This window comes from Leucoraja erinacea, chromosome 10, assembly GCF_028641065.1.
Source record: "Leucoraja erinacea ecotype New England chromosome 10, Leri_hhj_1, whole genome shotgun sequence".
Taxonomy (NCBI): domain Eukaryota; kingdom Metazoa; phylum Chordata; class Chondrichthyes; order Rajiformes; family Rajidae; genus Leucoraja; species Leucoraja erinaceus.
The window spans coordinates 20,682,465-20,701,780 of record NC_073386.1 but is presented as its reverse complement, the minus strand read 5'-3'; the positions used below and the strand labels follow the sequence as shown (position 1 = coordinate 20,701,780).

At 38.1% G+C, this 19,316-nt stretch overlaps 1 protein-coding gene across 7 annotated transcripts in view; it reads left to right on the top strand.

The window, feature by feature from the left end:
• rnf220a (ring finger protein 220a) overlaps positions 1 to 19,316 on the top strand; it is a 419,208-nt gene that overhangs the window by 275,027 nt on the left and 124,865 nt on the right. For all 7 annotated transcript variants that reach the window (XM_055641650.1, XM_055641651.1, XM_055641652.1 and 4 more), the window contains one exon: positions 14,137 to 14,182. In XM_055641650.1, coding sequence (XP_055497625.1) covers positions 14,137 to 14,182 — 46 coding nt within the window. The remainder of the gene's footprint in view (positions 1 to 14,136; positions 14,183 to 19,316) is intronic.

Genomic DNA, 19,316 nt, shown 5'->3' with positions numbered 1-19,316 from the left:
ATTTTTTCTTTGCCTAGTTTTATTTTTAATGTTTTTTATTCTTTCCAGTATTATTAATTAACCATTTCCTACCCATGTCATAACAGAATCAAAATTCTCAGCGAAGCTTTGAATTTCATAAAAGCTAAAAATGTATAAAATATTAAATGATCCAATGCATTGAGCATACCAAGTAATGTGTAGTTTAACCTGGACAAGCCTGATTCAGACTCGTTTTAAAAGTCATATTGATTCTGAGGATCAGTTTATTTTTTCAGAAGATAATCTTCCCTTTTTGCACAATTTATACTTAGAATTTGAGTTATTTTCACACAGAATTAATAAAAATATATATTTTGTGTTTTCATAATCTACTGTCCATTTTAAGTGTAGGCATTGTGAAAACTATAATTTCTCTCATGCTATTTTTTGCACATTGTGGAGATTTTCAACTCACATTGGTGTAAAAATATTTCTGGCATTCCTTGTGACATTATTATTATGGTGAACTGCACAGTTAGAAAATAAAAACTTAGATTTTGCATTTTGGATGGTTGCAATTTCATTCCTATATTTAATTCTAAATAAAATAAATGTTCCAGATATCTGAATTTTAATATTTACATAATTTGTTATTTTAATATAATATGATGCCCTGAATTTTTTTAATGTTTTATTATTGGAATATTACATTGTAAAAAAATGGTAACATCAAATATTTTAACAGCTACTTTGAGTTTGATGCTGTGTATCTCAGTAGCTTTATGTTCTATGACATCTCAGTCTAAACGTAAGTTATTTTCACTTTGGATATATTCATAGTGAGTTATGTTTCATGCATCTTTTAGCATTTATTAAAGAACCAAGCAAACTATGAAAACCTAATTGCAATATGACACCATTAGCTTTTTTTAAAAATTGCCTCGACTGCAATTATCTTCCAACGTGAAATGTAGTGCCCCCTGATGCATGTGTCAGTGAGAAAGGTTAGAGTTTCTAACACATTCTTCTCTCTCCACAATATTCCATTGACAAACAAGCAGTAACTGAAAAGGACATAAAATACAACTTGGTGACTGGATAGTTTTTCCACTAGGTTTCAAAGGCACTATAGTTTTCCAAAGAAAATCTATTGATATTCAACAAGGAGTATGATACCAAAGTACACTATTTAATTCAGTTTGATCAGCACTGTACACTAGAACCTATCTTGACAAGCAGCAGCCATCATGTTTCAGATTTAAATAGAAAGTCTAAATACAGAATGATCAGCAAAATAGTAATTGATTATTGACTAAGATGACATACTGAATTTGAGGCCATATGCAGATATTCATTAGGTCTACTTGATTTCTGCCTGGATTTCTAAGAATTGTACTTTGGTTAACACAATACACGTTGTTTAATTTGAATTTAACCTGTGACTTAGGATAGAAGAAGTTATTTACATGGGTCAGGATTTTGCTTATGTGGGCAGAATTTTATGCTGTACGGAATTTGAATGTGAAAGTTCTACCATCCACAAAGAGCATTTTTGTAATCCTGCTGATATATTTTTATTTTTGGCAGCCCATTTTGTTTATTCTGGTGTTATAGAGATGCTAAGTATTGAACCAAAAACACTAAATTATTAAATTGATGGACACCTGTCTCTAAAACCAAATTCCTCACTGATGAAGAAAGCCAACCACAGGCACATTTCACATTTGTATGTATGATCCCTCCCCGGCCACATCTGTAAGCTGCATCATACAAGTAAACACAATCAGAATAAGTCAACTCTCCCAATTCGAATTGCATTGAATCGAATTGCATTGAGTTGGGTTGTAGTATGTAGCAGGTAGAGCTGACAAGTTGCAATTATTACCTTAAAGGAGATGATTATTACCTTAAAGTCAATCCAAATAATCCAATGAAAGCCGTGGTATATTAAAACACATGATAAGAGTTGTGGTAAAAGACACCCGTGTAAACTTGGGTAAAGCATTCAAAGGAATGGACAGAAAGGTAAGGGTTTAATATTTTGTGGTTGGAGGTTCAGTCCCTAAAGCAAGACATATGGGTAAATTGTAATGACTTTGCTCATTTCTTTCACTCTAAGGTTAATTATAAAAATATGTCAATACATGATCCTCAAAAATATATTAAAAATCCTTTAGTGCAATATATGTTATTAGATTAAAGCGTTTTGTGACTGTGAAACCGCAAATACTGGCACAGATTATTTTACATGATTCTCTTATCCTGAACAGAATGAAAAGTGCAAAGCCAATAGCATCATGTATTTATTTGTGTGTGTGAGAGAAAATATCACGGCAATTCTCAACTGTTAAATTTGATGTAAACTAACACTTCTGTTAGGTTTTACTTGAGTGTTTCATTATTGAACATTCAGTCCTGAGCATTCCCTTCTCGATAGCACCGTAATGCTTTTAGATCTATCATGACCTCTGTTATAACACTCATTGATTCGATGAAACCTCTACTGTGAAAGAACAGCATTATATTTGTTAATAATAAAATGAATTATGGAGGGGCGTCAATAGAAAAGTGATTATTAAAGGTTCCTTCTCTCCCTTATATGTTTTAAATAGGTTTGTGCCTTTGCTTAAATAGTGGAAAAATACATCTAATCATCTGTATAGTTGTATTTTGAGAACATTATTACAGTAGCCTGGTTCTTAACATACCCTTGTAAAAATAACTGAAGTAACATATTTTATAAAATATATTTACATTTCTTACCAAAATATCTTCTTTAACATACAATGATTTAAAACCCCAAATGTGTTCTAAGCTTAAATCAATGAATCATGGAATTGAAAAGTAAATGTTGGCTTTTTGTATGGGCCATATAGGTTGCTCTATACCTTGCACTTCCCTGGTAGTTCTGCTTTTCTTTCAAATACTTATCTTTTTGAAGGCCTCGGTTGTGCTTCCACCACCATTTCAAGCTGTCAATTCTGGGGAGTAGCTACTTGTTGCCTAGTTGTACCTTCTGTCACCTCAGGTTTTTTTTTTTGGTTATCTATGACCTTTGCTTTCTAGCCCTTTCACTTGTGTCCTCTCATTCACTTCTTTAAGACTCTGTATGATTTTGCATTATTCAATCAAAACACCTCTGAAATTTCTCTGCATCAAGAGAACAACAATCTATCTAGCAAAGTATACTCCTCAATCCTTGCAACAACCTAGTAAGTCTTTTTTTTCTCTCTTTCCCCAAACACATCACCCAGATTTGGATATTGTGCTAAGTTGTAGCCAAACCAGGTTTTTAAAGAGACTCTATGATATTTTATTTTCTATGCCGCTTATCTATGAAGCATAAATTCCCTATGGCATTTCAACCATTTTCTCCACTTTTCTTGCCATCATCAAACATTATGTGCATATATGCACCCAGGGTTTCCTGATTCTTGAGTCATTTTCACATTCAACCTTTTAGATTATATAGTCTCTCTTTATTCCTACCACTAAAATATGAACACTTTTTCACAATAGTTGTCATCTGTCACGTATGCTAATTCTATCAGCATGTCTAAGTCTTCTTAAAGTCTATCACCATTAAGGTGACACAGTGGTGCAATGGTAGAGTTGCTGTCTTACTGCACCAGAGATCCGGGTTTGATCCTGACTACTGGTGCTATCTGTATGGAGTTTGTACGTTCTCCCCGCGACTACTTGGGTTTTCTCCGGGTGCTCCAGTTTCCTCCCACATTGCAAAGGCATGCAGGTTTGTAGGTTAATTGGCTTCTGTAAATTATTCCTAGTGACTAGGATAGACTTAATGTACAGGTGATCGCTAGTTGGCATGGACTCAGTGGACCAAAGTGCTTGTTTCCACGCTGTATATCTAATTTAAACTAAACTATCCCCACTTACAGTTAGCTGCAACTTCCATATCTAATGTTATCTGTATGTTTGGAAATGTTTCCCTGAACATACAAGTCCACACCATAAATTACTTCAAGAAAAGCAATATGTTTCTTGCACTGCAACCTGAAGAATACCAATATTCTTGGTATTACCAATATTCAGGCAAAAACAGGAAAGCAGACTATTATCTAAATGGTGGCCGACTAGGAAAAAGGGAGATGCAGCGAGACCTGGGTGTCATGGTACACCAGTCATTGAAAGTAGGCTTGCAGGTGCAGCAGGCAGTGAAGAAAGCGAATGGTATGTTAGCTTTCATAGCAAAAGGATTTGAGTATAGGAGCAGGGAGGTTCTACTGCAGTTGTACAGGGTCTTGGTGAGACCACACCTGGAGTATTGTGTACAGTTTTGGTCTCCAAATCTGAGGAAGGACATTCTTGCCATAGAGGGAGTGCAGAGAAGGTTCACCAGACTGATTCCTGGGATGTCAGGACTGTCTTATGAAGAAAGATTGGATAGACTTGGTTTATACTCTCTAGAATTTAGGAGATTGAGAGGGGATCTTATAGAAACTTACAAAATTCTTAAGGGTTTGGACAGGCTAGATGCAGGAAGATTGTTCCTGATGTTGGGGAAGTCCAGGACAAGGGGTCACAGCTTAAGGATAAGGGGGAAATCCTTTAAAACTGAGATGAGAAGAACTTTTTTCACACAGAGAATGGTGAATCTCTGGAACTCTCTGCCACAGAGGGTAGTTGAGGCCAGTTCATTGGCTATATTTAAGAGGGAGTTAGATGTGGCCCTTGTGGCTAAGGGGATCAGGGGGTATGGAGAGAAGGCAGGTACGGGATACTGAGTTGGATGATCAACCATGATCATATTGAATAACGGTGCAGGCTCGAAGGGCTGAATGGCCTACTCCTGCACATAATTTCTATGTTTCTATGTTTCTAATATATAAATTCCTTAACTGAAGGTATTATGACTTTAGAAGGCTGTTACATAGATAATAGATGCAGGAGTAGGCCATTCGGCCCTTCGAGCCAGCATCGCCATTCAATGTGATCATGGCTGATCATCCACAATCAGTACCCCGTTCCTGCCTTCTCCCTATACCCCCTAATTCCGCTAGCCCTAAGAGCTCTATATCAATCTCTTTTGAATGTTTTGAAAATAAATTATCATAAGAGCATGTGATACTGAGTCACAAATGGTTGCTGAAAGGTGAAGACAGCAGCCAACTCTTATTTGGAATTAATGAGAAGTATTGAGGTATATTTGAGATATGACAGTTTATAGATTTTGGGACAAGAATGGAAGACAACAATTACCGGTGTTTTGCTGGAACTATACAGATTGCTTTTTGAAAAATTAGGAAGGCCAAAATATTCCATGAAGTGACGGGGCTCTCAATATCACTTTTCCAATCTACCCGTTTATGTTTTATATCCTAGAAATAAAACCGGGTGAATATTTTTTTCTTTAAAGCCTTCTTTCCCAAATGCAACACTCAGAATTGGATATTTTTGCAGATATGCTAATTAGAAAATGGGTAGACAATTCAAGATAATTTCCTAGAAAAAAAAGGGTAAGGTTGAGACTAGAAAGGGACAGCAGGATTAATAAAACTATTGGAATATGAGCAGAGTTGAAAAAAGTACTGTGAAAATCCCATGGGATCGATCCACAGTGTGTTGATAAATTGGATCCAAAATTGGCTTGGTCATAAAAGACAGAGGGTGGTTGGAGAGTGCTGTTTTTTTCTGACTGGAGATATGTGACCAGTGGTGTTTCATAAGGATAGGTGCTGGGATCTCTGTTGTTTGTAATATATATCAATGACATGAATGAAAATGTAGGTGGTCTGAAAAAAATGCAGCTGCCAGGAGAGGTGGTAGAAGCAGATACAAAACTATGTTTAATAGGCATTTGGACAGATAAGGCATACAGGAATATGGACCATATACAGACAGATGAGATGATTAATTTGGCATCATCATTATCAATGCAAACATGCCAAAGGGCCTGTTCCTGCACTACTATCTTTTGAGGAAGGAACAGAATACAGGGATATAAGACCTGTTGTAGAATGAGCAAGAGATTTCAAAAAGTGGGGAAAAAGTTAAGGATTGGTGTTCCAAAACCACAGTAATATAGGGCCTTGTAGGGCCGAGATGGCCTGTTTCCGTGCTGTAATTGTTATATGGTTATATGGTTATATGATTGTGAATGCCAAAATAACTTTTAATAATTAGAATTCAAGCCATTTATAATGACAGAGATGTGTTATGTGGCCATAACAAAATCAAAGTGGGAATTTGTATTCAGGTTGCATTCAGGACTGCTTCCTAGATCAGGATACTTTTGTACAGCAAAATAAAGTGTATTTAGAAAACAAAACCTGGGAATACGGGGGAAACAAGAAAAAAAAGAACAATTTTCTGATATAGTTTTAGAAAATAAAAAACATGGGCCAAATGATTGATGTGAATATTGAAGAACAATTGCTTAGCAAAGATCCAAATATATTCACAATACGTTGCTGTTAAGAGAGAAACAAGAAAGGAATTATCTCTAAAGTGTGATCATGGATCAAGACCGTAAAGTCACTTGACTCTAAATGCATGCTATCAGGCTGTTGAGAGAAGTTAGAAAGTAGAGAGCAGGGGCACTTTTCAAATTTTTTTCTATTCTCCTTTAACATACAAATTGTACTTTGAGATGGAAAAGTTACTGATATAATGTTTGTAGATGAAGAAAAGAAAAAGCACAAATCAGTTGTTTAATATTAGTTCATAATCCATTCTTTGAGATCAAGTTAGTAAGAAGTACAGGATTTTATCATAGATAACTAACAAAGTGGCTTTGCAAATTTAATAGAGGTTATAGAAAAATGTTATTGATTGGATAGATAAAGGGACTACAGTAAATGCAGCGTATAGGATTTTCAGGAGGTATTGCTAATGTGTCTCAAAAGAGTCTTATTGGAAAAATTCAGATAAGCAGAACAAAATAAAATGTAGTAATCTTGATAGCTAGTTGGTCAACGGACAAAAAAATCAAAGATTGGATGTTGCAGAATACTGTTGAAAGTTATACCCATCTTAGACAGTTCCTCAAGCTCGACGGTGGTGCAGTGGCAGAGTTGCTGCCTTACAGTGCCAGAAACCTGGGTTCGATCCTGACTGCGGGCACTGTCTATAAGGAGTCTGTAAGTTCTCCCCGTGACCTGCGTGGGTTTTCTCGGGATCTTTGGTTTGATCCCACAGTCCAAAGACCAACAGGTTTGTAGGTTAATTGGCTTGGAATAATTGTAAATTGTCCCTAATGTGTGTAGGATAGTGTTAGTGTACAGGGGCCACTGGTCGATGCGGACTCGGTAGGTCGAAGGGCCTGTTTCCTTGCTGTATCTCTAAACTAAACTAAACTGGAGGATGCCCTGCTCCTAATCTGATGTTGAGTGTTCTGCAATGTCACCAGGATAAGGGGTCACAGCTTAAGGATAAGGGGGAAATCCTTTAAAACCGAGATGAGAAGAACTTTTTTCACACAGAGAGTGGTGAATCTCTGGAACTCTCTGCCATAGAGGGTAGTTGAGGCCAGTTCATTGGCTATATTTAAGAGGGAGTTAGATGTGGCCCTTGTGGCTAAGGGGATCAGGGGGTATGGAGAGAAGGCAGGTACGGGATACTGAGTTGGATGATCAGCCATGATCATATTGAATGGCGGTGCAGGCTCGAAGGGCCGAATGGCCTACTCCTGCACCTAATTTCTATGTTTCTATGTTTCTATGTCTGACGTAAGATTCAGAGTCGGTTTCTTGGAAGATAGTTTTGCTGCACTCTTATCATTGTGGTATGAGTATGCATTCTAGACCTATGGGATCTCTTAGCTACAGAGATCTCATGGTGGCTTACTCTGAATGCATAAAATTGACTGGAAAGTTAATTATATTGATCATCGGAAACGGGACACTGCAATATTATTATACAACAAAAGTGGGTCTGAAGCTTGTTGAATACAACAGGGACTTAAACACTTGAAATTGAGCTATATTTCTGGGGTTGTGGCCTCACTTCACCCTTGGAGAAAAGGACAACAATACAGAAAATAATTTAAGGAAAGTAGCTGAAAGTGTTGCTGTTCATCTCCACTCTAGTGTTATAAGTAGGTGGAGAATTGCTGAATATGAAACTTTCAGTCCAAAATCCAATTGGTTACACATTGAATATTTGTGGTTTTCAATTAATCATTTCTTCTTCACTCAGCAGTGCTTAAAGCAAGTCAATAATTTCCCTGATAAAGTAAAAACAGAATACGAAGTACAGGATTTATCCCGTTCTCGGAGAATTTATTGACTTTGCTAAATGCGAGTTTGTGAAGACTGATCAGGACCCAAAAGGTTGAAGAAGCCCATAATCATTTTTAATTGGGTTACCTTTGATCTGTTGTACACAGAGCATCATTGACATTATCAGACAAAACACATAACTGGCTTTTACAGACATTTGCAAAAAGCTGAATTTTAACAAGTACAATCTGTCCTTCTGCTTTTAGCAGATTAATTATCAGAAGAGTTGACATCGCCTCCCAGAAAGTGAAGAATGCTTTTTATATTCTCCTATTCAACTATACAGTCTTCTGGTTTTCACAACAACAGCATAGAAAAAAAGATAATCTGCCTTTTATGTTTGCTCCACTTTGTATCTTTTCTTTTTCTGTTTTTGTTCGTCAAACTGTTACTCTCATTTTGACTTCTGATTGTTACTGGGAGGTCGCAAACCCTCTGCTCCTTTAGAAGCATGCGGATTGGGGATTTTATTTCCTTAAATTCAGCAAACTGGATTATACGAAAGACAAAAAGATCCAGATGGGCTTCATCATACATATGATAAAGGGCAAGAAGCATTAGTGCGGAGTGGGGAAGTAAGGAATTCCAATTGGACTTCATGTCAGGGAACACTCTTCTTTCCCATTTTCTCCCTTGCTCCGTCTCAATTTATTACATTAGCTTTGCTTTATATTAGCTGCTTCGTTCTGTCCCTTTGGTTTAAATACTGCTTTAAAATATAATGTCCTGGAGGAGCTTAGCACCGCATGTCTTCAAGAAACACCTTCAGTGCTCATTTCAAGGCATCCGGCCATCTGCCAATGAAGGCGGATTTAATCTTGTAAAATTAAATTTCGCTCCGCTGACATACTCTTAGGCGTCTTCGGCTGAGCGCTGTGGACAAACTGAACATGACAGGAGCATTGTTTTTTGTCACATCTACTGTGTTGATCTTTTCAAAGTCTCATAAAAATTTATTGATGTCCCTGTTTGCAGCCTAGGATATTAGTGTCTGTAGCACAGATATGATTTGATCTGTCTTCCCTTATTGGCGACCAGCGCTTAGCAATGCTTTTTAATACTTGCTGCCTTATAATCAGTCATTCCCAAAGTTGCAAGGCGGATGCAGTTAAGATCTGGCCTTTATAGTAAGCTGCTTTGCCCCTGAGGCTGATGGCTTTGGCACTATAAGTATGTAATTTTTGTACAATATATTCACAAGTTGATAGATGTACATACCAGCATCTACATCTTTGAACAGAAGTGCTATAATGAGAAAAGAAAGAGAAAACAGTTACAAATTCGATGTGACAAAAAAAAATCATTATTTCTCTTTGGTCTGTTATCATTTGTTAAAGAATGATCTACATCTACCATTGTATAATTAGTTTAATTAAAAATTTATTTTCAACTCATTTTCTAAAGTTGTATAATTGTTTCAAATTGAACTTGTCTAACAGGAGAAATTTCATAAGAGATTAGATTGAAACTTCAATAATTTAAATGTACAATTAAAGAGTTTTACTTCAGGGTAGTTAATAAGAAATTCTTCATGGCGACCATGTAGATTAATACGTCCTATTGTTTAATAGAAAACTGAAAACTTCAAATATATACTGTCACAATCTATCATACACATCTATTTGTCTGTTTGTCATTATTATTGTATTTTGTACACCTTTTTTATTTGTTGATCATGCCTCGCTGTCTATAGATTTTTAGTTGCGTGCATGCATAAAATTTAGCCAGTGATTAGAGAAAAGGATGGGAATCCCAATGGGAAAATAGAATTGGGAGAACCTCAATACTAGGCTTCTCTTTGTTAACGCCCTCCCTCCTGCAAAGATTAATCCATAAATTCTTCAAGGAAGCAAGATAATTCTCGGGAAATATCTGTGGTCAATGCTCTCCAACTTGCATTATTACAGCACACACATGACAATTATTTCGCTGTCATCTTCGGTGAGTTGCAGTGATGGAATTTGTCAGTGGACTTGTAAGTAGTAAGCCAAAAGATTGGTGTCTGTGAATTCCTAATCCGATTTGTTCCACAAGGAGGCACTACAAAGACCAGTTGGAGCTTAAGGTGGGATGGAATGTTGAAATAATCTTTTGGCATTTGTGTTGCAAATGTCATGGTAACCTCCTATAGAACATGATTAGCAAAGGTTTCTTGCATAGTTTGTCTTGAGGAACATTTACAGAATGGGGATACTTAAACATGAAAGCTCAGCAATGTTTACATTTTCTGCCAAGAAATGTGGTACCATGTCCACATGGCTGGTACTGTGCTATCTACCACATCCGGGACCATATATTCTCTTCAAACCCTCTCTTTCCCCCTAGCACGTGCTTAGCCATGCCGCAGCATAGAGGTACTAAATGAAAGCCAGTACTATACCCACTTGAAAAGACTGAGGTCTTGATCCTATTCATCGGGAGGCCTGGAAGCAAATAGCATGATTGCCCTTTTAGCAGTATTGGTTTGCAGTATGTTGAGAGGAAAATAATCATCTTTCTAAGTGGAATTTTGATATTTATAAGAAGTAGATTTTGAAAGTGTTGGCATTGAGTGAAAGCAATATATCTGGAGATGGCAGGTTTTATCTTCATAATGGAGTACAATAGTCAAAAATGGGCAGTAATTTAGAGTATGATGTGTTCAATAATTACTATTACCTTAATGATATATATGATACTTTATAGATGAATAATTTTACCGTCTTAAATGAATACAAATTGAATATCCCCAGCCATTCTCTCTCTGCAGCCTATTAGATGAATTACTTCAGCTGTTTATTTCTATTCATTGAATTTGTTTTTGGCACATTGTACTTTTTCTAATAGTCCAAATTACAATAGCAATGAGTTTTAAAAAATCCTTACTTGTACTGTTTGCATAACCTGCCGGTGCCAGTAAATTATCTGTGATAATAAAGATGGTGTGATTGTAAAACCTTACCATGCTCTATCTAATATTGAATGATAAGGGGAAAAGAATGTTATTTTGGTTAGTGAGTACATTCCAGTCTCAGGCCTGTCACCAGATGCAACAGGTCAAGGTATCCAACAAAGGATGGGAAGGATGTTGGTTCATTTAATCTTAGTTTATCCTAGCAAATGGATTAAGGGAAAAGCAGAAAGATGGGGTACTTGTGGGTGCATGTAGGTATCAGGTCACCTCCACTTTCAGCTTTGGGATAGAAATGACAACATGAAAATTAATGAAATCTGTATTACTAAAAGTCTGATCTTGACCACTTCCTGTTGTTCTGTATATTGATTTTAGAAAAAACGCTGCCACTTACGGCTGCGCAGGACAAGAGGATTTTTCCCATCGATGAAAAATAAAAAAGTTGTTAGTGTTTAAAAAATGTTGAGATTCTCTCTCCTTACACTCACGCCATGAAGGCCACGCCCCTTCTGGTGGGAGGGGGGAGGGACTATAAAACTCAGAAGTGTGGGCGTGGCTCAGTCTCTGCAAGATGGAGGAGGGAGCGGTCACGACTCGCTGTCTTTAGTGGCCTTGCACCCTGCTTGAAATGGTATGAAACTGCACTTGAATTTGGTGGCCTTGCACCCTGCTTGAAATGGAATTTCAAGGAATAGCCGTGAGTTAACTGCCAGCCCACCAGCCGTGAGTGAGTGAGCTGCCAGCACAACAGGCTTGAGTGACTGAGCCGCCAGCCCAATAATCCATTCGGCCCACAATGTCCATACTAGCCCTCTGGAAACCAGTCCCTTCAACCCACAACACCCATACTAGTGCTCCAGAAAGTCCCCCCCCTCCCCCACTGGCCACCAATATTGGAATTGGTGGAGGTGGAATATTGCGTTGGGGGACCAGCCCTCCCGTGTGATGCTGGGACCGAACGGATCCCACTTAGTCTAGTCATTTATATATTTTTGCTAAATGCTGTCATACAAGTGAACCGATAGAATGTTGAAAAAAATGGTATCTTGGGGGTTGAAGGGAGACCTGATAGAAGTATTAAATTATGAGAGGCATAGATAGGGTAGACAGTCAGAACCTTTCTGCCTGGGTGTAAATGTCAAAGATGAGAGGGCATAACCTTGAGGTGAGAGGAGCAACATTTAAAGAAGATATGCAGAACAAGTTTTTTACACATAGAATGTGGGTGCCTGGAACACTGTGGCCAGTGGTGGTGGCGGAGGCAGATACAATTGTGCATTTGTAAGGGTTTTGGATATGCTAATGAATATGCAGGGAATGGAATGATGTGGATCACATGCAGACAGACGAGATTAGCTTATCTTGGCAGCATATTTGGCACAGACTTTGTAGGTGAAGACCCTGTTCCTGTGCTGTACTTTTCCCTGTTCTTTGTGAATCTCATATAATGAAGACATTTGATAAACATTTTGGAAAAGAGCAACATGGCCTTATTACTAAAAAACTATATTTTCATTTTTGTTAACCCCATGGTCACTCCTGAGGTGGTCCTGTTTCTCTTGCCAGTTAAATTGGGAGTGATCAATAGGATGGTGAACCTGCAATTTTTCTGTTTGTACATAAATGGTCCCAGGAAAAAGATCTGTAATCATTGTGACCAGTCTGAAGAAAGGTCCTCCACAGATGCTGCCAGTCCCACAGTTTCTGCAGCAGTTGGGTTTTTGCTAATCTTAATATTAATTGCCTGGTTAATCAATTGTTGAGGTGGGAACTTTGTAGTATACATTTGAGGTGGTAGGGGATTATGGAGGAGCTGGAGGTGGCAAATAATAGAAAGAAGGATTCTAAAGAAAGACTTGAATAGTAACAATTTTTGTTGGATGTAAAAATCTTCATTCGATGTGATTCATTTTTAACTGATTCTCCAAGCAATTTTCAAAGGCTACTAAAATCCTTATGAATGATCACAAGGATCAATAAAGGGTATAAGGCACATCAGATTGAAGAAGAGCAGAATGTGTGTTCTGATGGTCTTCTTTGTGAGACAAGTTACAACCTGTGACTGAGCAGTAAGAGTAGGAAGGAACTGCAGATGCTGGTTTTCACCGAAGATAGACACAAAATGCTGGAGTAACTCAGCGGGTCAGGCAGCCTTTCTGGAGAAAAGAAATAGGTGACGTTTCGGGTCGAGACCCTTCTTCAGATTCCGATGTCTGAAGAAGGGTCTCGACCCGAAACGCCAGCTATTCCTTTCCTCCAGAGATGCTGCCTGACACGCTGAGTTATTCCAGCATTTTGTTTCTATCCTTTGGGCAATAGGTGTCAGTTTGGAGTATTAGAGCAAGTGTCCTCTCCGTATAGTGAGGCAACTAAAGTTTTACATGCATCTTAGTCAGCTCAGTAATTCTTTTTGTGGGGAATCATAGGCCCAACCATTTATGTTAAGCAGATTATATATTTTTCCTTGAATTGCTTTTAGTTAGATCCCAGAGGTGACAATAGAAAGGATGCTATCTCTTTTAATGTGCTATCAAATGACTCAAAGTAATATTGCATAGACCTCTAAATCAATGTGATAACTGACCTTTATAATGCAATTCTCAACTTTGTCTCCTAAATCTATTTTAAACACCCTGGAATGTTGATACATTTGTTAAAATGTTGCACACTCTGGATGTCGATAATCTTGAGTCCCAATTTTTCTTTCTTTCTGCTAAACAGAAGTAATGTCACTTTGACAAGAGTGGTATTGGACAGCTGATGTGCTTTCAGGATGAGATGCAATTTATTTTGTTGTGTGTTGTACAGAATCTGCCAAAACACGCATTTGATTATTTTTCACAACATGCAAATAATTATGGTGTACTTTGCAACAGTTTGCACTTTGGAGAGATTTAAAAACGATAATGCCAGGTAATATAATGAATAACAAAATCTGTTAGCATGTTGTAATAGTACTCATGCAGAAAATTAACTAGAACTGCGCGCAAGACATGAACTGCAATAAAGTGAAATAATTATTTCCTGTTTCTTCAACAGTAAGCATTCCATGTTGAAGGACAACACACTCCAAGGGACTGTGAAGGTAAGTGAGGCTGAACAAATGTTAAAATGCGAGTCATAGCAAAGATGAATGGAAGTGAGTGAAAGTAAACAAGAAGAAAAACAGAATGAAGAAGAACTGAAACAAAAATAATGGAGAGAGAATAAATTTGCATGCAAGAAATAAAGCAAGGGGCAAAGGTACAAGGCAGCTGTAAAACTAAGAATTGTATGATATTTCAAATGAGGAAATGAAAGAAAGAAATCACAAGATATGTGAGTAGCAATCGCTCAGAAAAGGAGAGGACTAGAAAGAGATTGAGGGAAAGAGCCTTTTAACTGACATGAGAACAGTCCAGTCCCTGGAGTACTTCATTTCCAGTTAAGTTAGAATTAAGTCCTTGTTAAACAAGCACTCTTCAAGGACTTTCAGCTGCCTTCAGAGTGGGATTAAGGATCAGAAAATAATCGCAGGCTGCCATCAATCCTGCGTAAGAATAAAGTGTTAAAATGCAGCACCATGAGGTGACCACTTTTGGCAGCTACTATAACCTCTATTGCAGAAATCGTTTCTTGAATTGGCTGGCGCTTTGAGAATATACATGACAAGGGTCTTTAAAAGAAGAATTAACAAAAACACTTCCTTTTTCACAAGTTTTGCCTCCTATCATCAGCAACTGAGACATTTTCATGCTTGTAACTCATGTACTATATTAAGTCTAAGTCGTGAAATTACATGATTTTCTTTTAATCGTTTATTGAAATAATCAATAAAATTTGATGTGTCTCGAGTAAATAACCAATTGCTTTTTTTTTTAAACTGACAGTGTCGAGAATATTTAACACAATTTTGTGGCCTAACATCAAAAATCTCAGAACTTACCAACATGATGGACTGGAACTGGTCAAACTTTATTCGAGTAATATATATTAAAGTTTTGTTTCCTCAAAAAACTTCTCTGCCTATTTCTCCCTTCAGTACTCCTCTGTGAATACCAGTCCTTTGGAAGGTCAAATTCTGCAGGCCATACTCTGGGGTGAAAATGCAGTTGCTCACACAATATTCACATAGATGTTGATGCTGAGTGTCAGAAGATATGTTGATAACAGGACACATCACGTGACTTCAGCTTTGGAAGCTGGAGGATGATCATGAAAGGGAACTGTGACCATAAGTGCAGGTGTGCTTGGGATCAATTGGCAGACTTCAGCTGCCTTCTTCTGTAAGATCAACCAGCCAGACAACTCCTATGGCTGCAACCCTGGGCAGTTCTTCGAAGGGTATACTTTCATTCCAGACAAAATTCAGCAAGATAAAGCTATTGAATAAAACATGGCTTCAAATGAAGCAAAGAAGAACTCGAATTACTTCAGTGCACATGATATCCATGCTCTGCCTACTGCCCCAAAGCTGCTTACTTTTCTAGTTCAGTTGATTTTCATTTATTGTCATGTGTATGTACAGTACAGCTTTTTTGTCGCGCGCTTATCCAGTCAGCAGAAAGTCTATACATGATTAAAATTAAGCCGTCCATAGTGGACAGATACAGGATAAAGGCAATGACGTTTAGTGCAAAGTAAAGTCCAGTAATGTCCGATTAAAGATCCTCCGAAGGTCTCCAATGAAGTATGTGGAAGGTCAGGACTGCTCACTAGTTGGTGATAGGATGGTTCAGTTGCCTGATAACAGCTGGGAATAAACTGGCCCTGAATACGGAGGTGTGCGTTTTCACACTTCTTTACTTCTTGCCTGATGGGAGAGGAGGAAGTGTCCGGGGCTATGTATTCCAATTCGCCACTCATCCGAAGAATAGTCTACATTGATGAAGAATTGTGGCTTGCATGTATCTTTAAAGAACATTTTATATTCTCAATGTCTGTCTTAGAAGTTCCAAAGATGAAACGGTCTTGCTAAAATCTACCACAGATTTCACTGCTCTCCAGTGAGCTAGAGAATCCTAGAACTAGTTTGCCGGGGAATGTTACATTTCAACACGGATTTCTACAAATTATGAATGTAATTGTTAGCATTAATTTTAATAGTATAAGATAATGGGAATGAGCATTATTTTCCAAACATGACCTCTTAGTGAGTGGAAGGATTCTTGAAGGAGACCATTTTCTTATGTTTTATTGTACTATCAGTATTTTTTACAAAGGGTAGCGACTTGTATCAGTACCAAATCCAGAAAGCTTGAGAATCCACTAAATCTTGGTTTAACTGAAAGCACCAGATCTAACGTGTGCACAGATCAAACGAGTCCCTGGTGAACAGCTTGCACATGAAGCTTTCAGAACAAAGTTGGCATCTCGGAACTAGTAGACTGAGGGACATTGCAAACTATAGACAATAAAAAAAAGTCTCTGCAATAATACAGGACCCTGCTGAGACCTCACTTGGAACATTCTGTACGATCCTCAATTCCCTATCTAAGGAAGCATGTATTTCTGATAGTACAATAAAGGTTTAACAGATTGATTTCTGCAAGTGGGAATTTACCTGTGAGCAGAAACAATGCAGGGTAAGCTTTTATTTTCAGGAGCTGAGAAGAATGAGAGGTAATCATTGAAGCATACAAATTTCTTCCGGATTTCTTCTCTGTCCTACTGATTACCAAGGTCCTCTCATGTACACTTTCTTTCCACTCCCCATTGCCCCTCCCATCCAATTCCATTACATTTGTCCGTCTTCTCCTGCCTAGCACCTTGTCCTTGTCACCCTCACACACCCCAAGCCCATTCCCATGTACCCACCATCCATCCCTCCCTCTGGTTCTACATTTCACTCCTCACCTTCCTTTCTTATCAGATCCTTAATTTGCAGCCCCTTGTCTGTTCCACTTATTACCTCCAGCCTTTGTAACTATTTCCACTCTTCTCTCTCCCACGTGACTCTTCCGCCTATCAACTCCCACATATCTCATCACCTAACACTTGCCAGTTCTTGCCCCACGACCTCCCCTCGCCTCTTTCTACTAAATACCTCCCCTCCTCTCCTCCAATCTAGAAGAAGTGTACTGACACAAAACATTGTCTAACTATTTCCTTCCACAGATGCAGTTTGACTCACTGAATCTGTTTATTTTTTGCTTAATGTTGGAAATGCATAGCAGGTCAGGCAGAGAAAGAAACAGTTAATGTATCAGTTTGATGATGTCTCATCACAGCTGGAAGAAGTTTCTCTATCTACAACTCCTCCCTGACTTGCTGCATATTAGTTTTAGTTTTTTACATTTTATTTTAGATTTTCAGTATTTGTGATATTTTGCTTTGGATTCAGATGCATGTAAGTAGAAATTAGTGGTTATTTGCAGACAAATGACATTATTGTCTACATAGCAGAGAGACAATTTAGTTCCATGAGATTCTGAATTCCTTTCAGTGAATTGAAAGGCCTGGGGTTTGACATATCAAAATGCTTTATTTGATTCAAATATTATTTAACTGGAATCTTTTGTCCTCAAATAGTTTCAGTTTTGCAGTTTAAATGTAATATAGACAGCCGTTGTTCACTAAGCCTATGTTCCCAATTTGCGTCTGCCATGGATAAATTGCTTTAATGACTTAATCGATCTACATCAACAGTCATCACCGAGCTGCCCATCTATTTATGTGGCCTCTGGGTTTCTGTGGCTCTACTCCTAAAAGATCAGTGATGTTTGATTTGTGACTTACTTCACTGCATTTAAAACATCTGAATTAATTTCTTGGATATCTGAGGTCTGCTTGACTGACCTCTGCTCCTGTCCTAGGAGAGATGAGCATTTGAGTTGCGGAATGGCTTGTTCATGGGACAGTGTAAGCATTTGGCCTTTTACCTGAATTGGCAGAACAATATATTAGTGCTCGTGCCTTGTTAATTGACACATTTCACAGTGGTAAAATAAAAATCATGTCCTCAAATCACCTAGATTTGTGCCTGTAAATGTGTATCTCTGTGTTAAATAGGAAAGGCAGGTCAGTTGGAAGTGCTGCCCGCTCACTGCGTCTGCGATCCAGATTCCATTCTGACCTCACATGTTATTTCTGTGGAGTTTGCATGTTCTCCATGTGACCGCCGGGGTTTCCTACAGGTGCTCCAGTTTCCTCCCACACATGGTTAATTGCCCTCTGTATAGTTCCCCATAGTGTGTAGGGAGTGGATGCAAAAGTTGGATAACATAGAGTGAATGGCTGATCAGCATGGATTCGATGGGCTGATGGATCTGTTTCCGTGCTGCATCTCTAAACTAAATTAAAACTGAACTTTGAACGATTAATCATTCATTTGTTTCTCAAACTATTGTCCACTTTATCTTCTGTTTGGAAAGCCATTGCCTCATTACTGCATTTTCGATAATCACATCTTCATAAATGCTTAGCTACCTTTTGATTCTGAAGCCTTAAATTGGATTGATGTCTTTATTGGCCTATACCTCCACTGAAATTTCCTATTGGCCTGTTGCTGAAAGAATTTGTATAAACATTATTGTGGTAAGAAATGTCAGTGGATCAGAATTAGCCATGAATTATTCGAAGCATTCTAGGTACAATTATTATTCATGTGAATACATGTTAAATCCATCTCTCAAAAAAAGGGAAAATAAGCAAAATACTGTATCCATAGAACTATTCAATTGCTCTGTACTTTATTGTGGTGCAACATTATCAAGATCTGCACTCTGTGCACCATTTATAGATTCATAATTTCACAGCATGGAAACAGGCCCTTCGGCCCAACATGCCCACATCGGCCAACATGTCCCACCTCTTATCCCACCTGCCTGCGTTTGGCCCATACCCTTCCAAACCTGTCTAAATGTCTTTTAAACGTTGCGATAGTACCTGCCTCAACTATCTTCTCCGGCAGCTCATTCCATACACCCACCACCCTTTGTGTGTAAAAGGTTACCCCTCGGGTTCCTATTAAATCTTCCCCCCCTTCACCTTAAACCTTCTGTTTTGAAATAGGTTTGGATAAGCCCATCAGTGACATTAATATCTTAACATGGTCAGTGCCTAATGTGTATCCCCACAAATATTCTCTGCAGTCTCTTTGGTGTTCAATGGGGGGTTTTAAGAGTAATGATCTCAAGGGGGTCGTGATCACAGTAAACAAATATAGTTCTCCTATGGGTGCACGTGAAACTTCTCATGTCTGAGGATCACACTATGCAATTCCCTCTTAATTTGTGTGC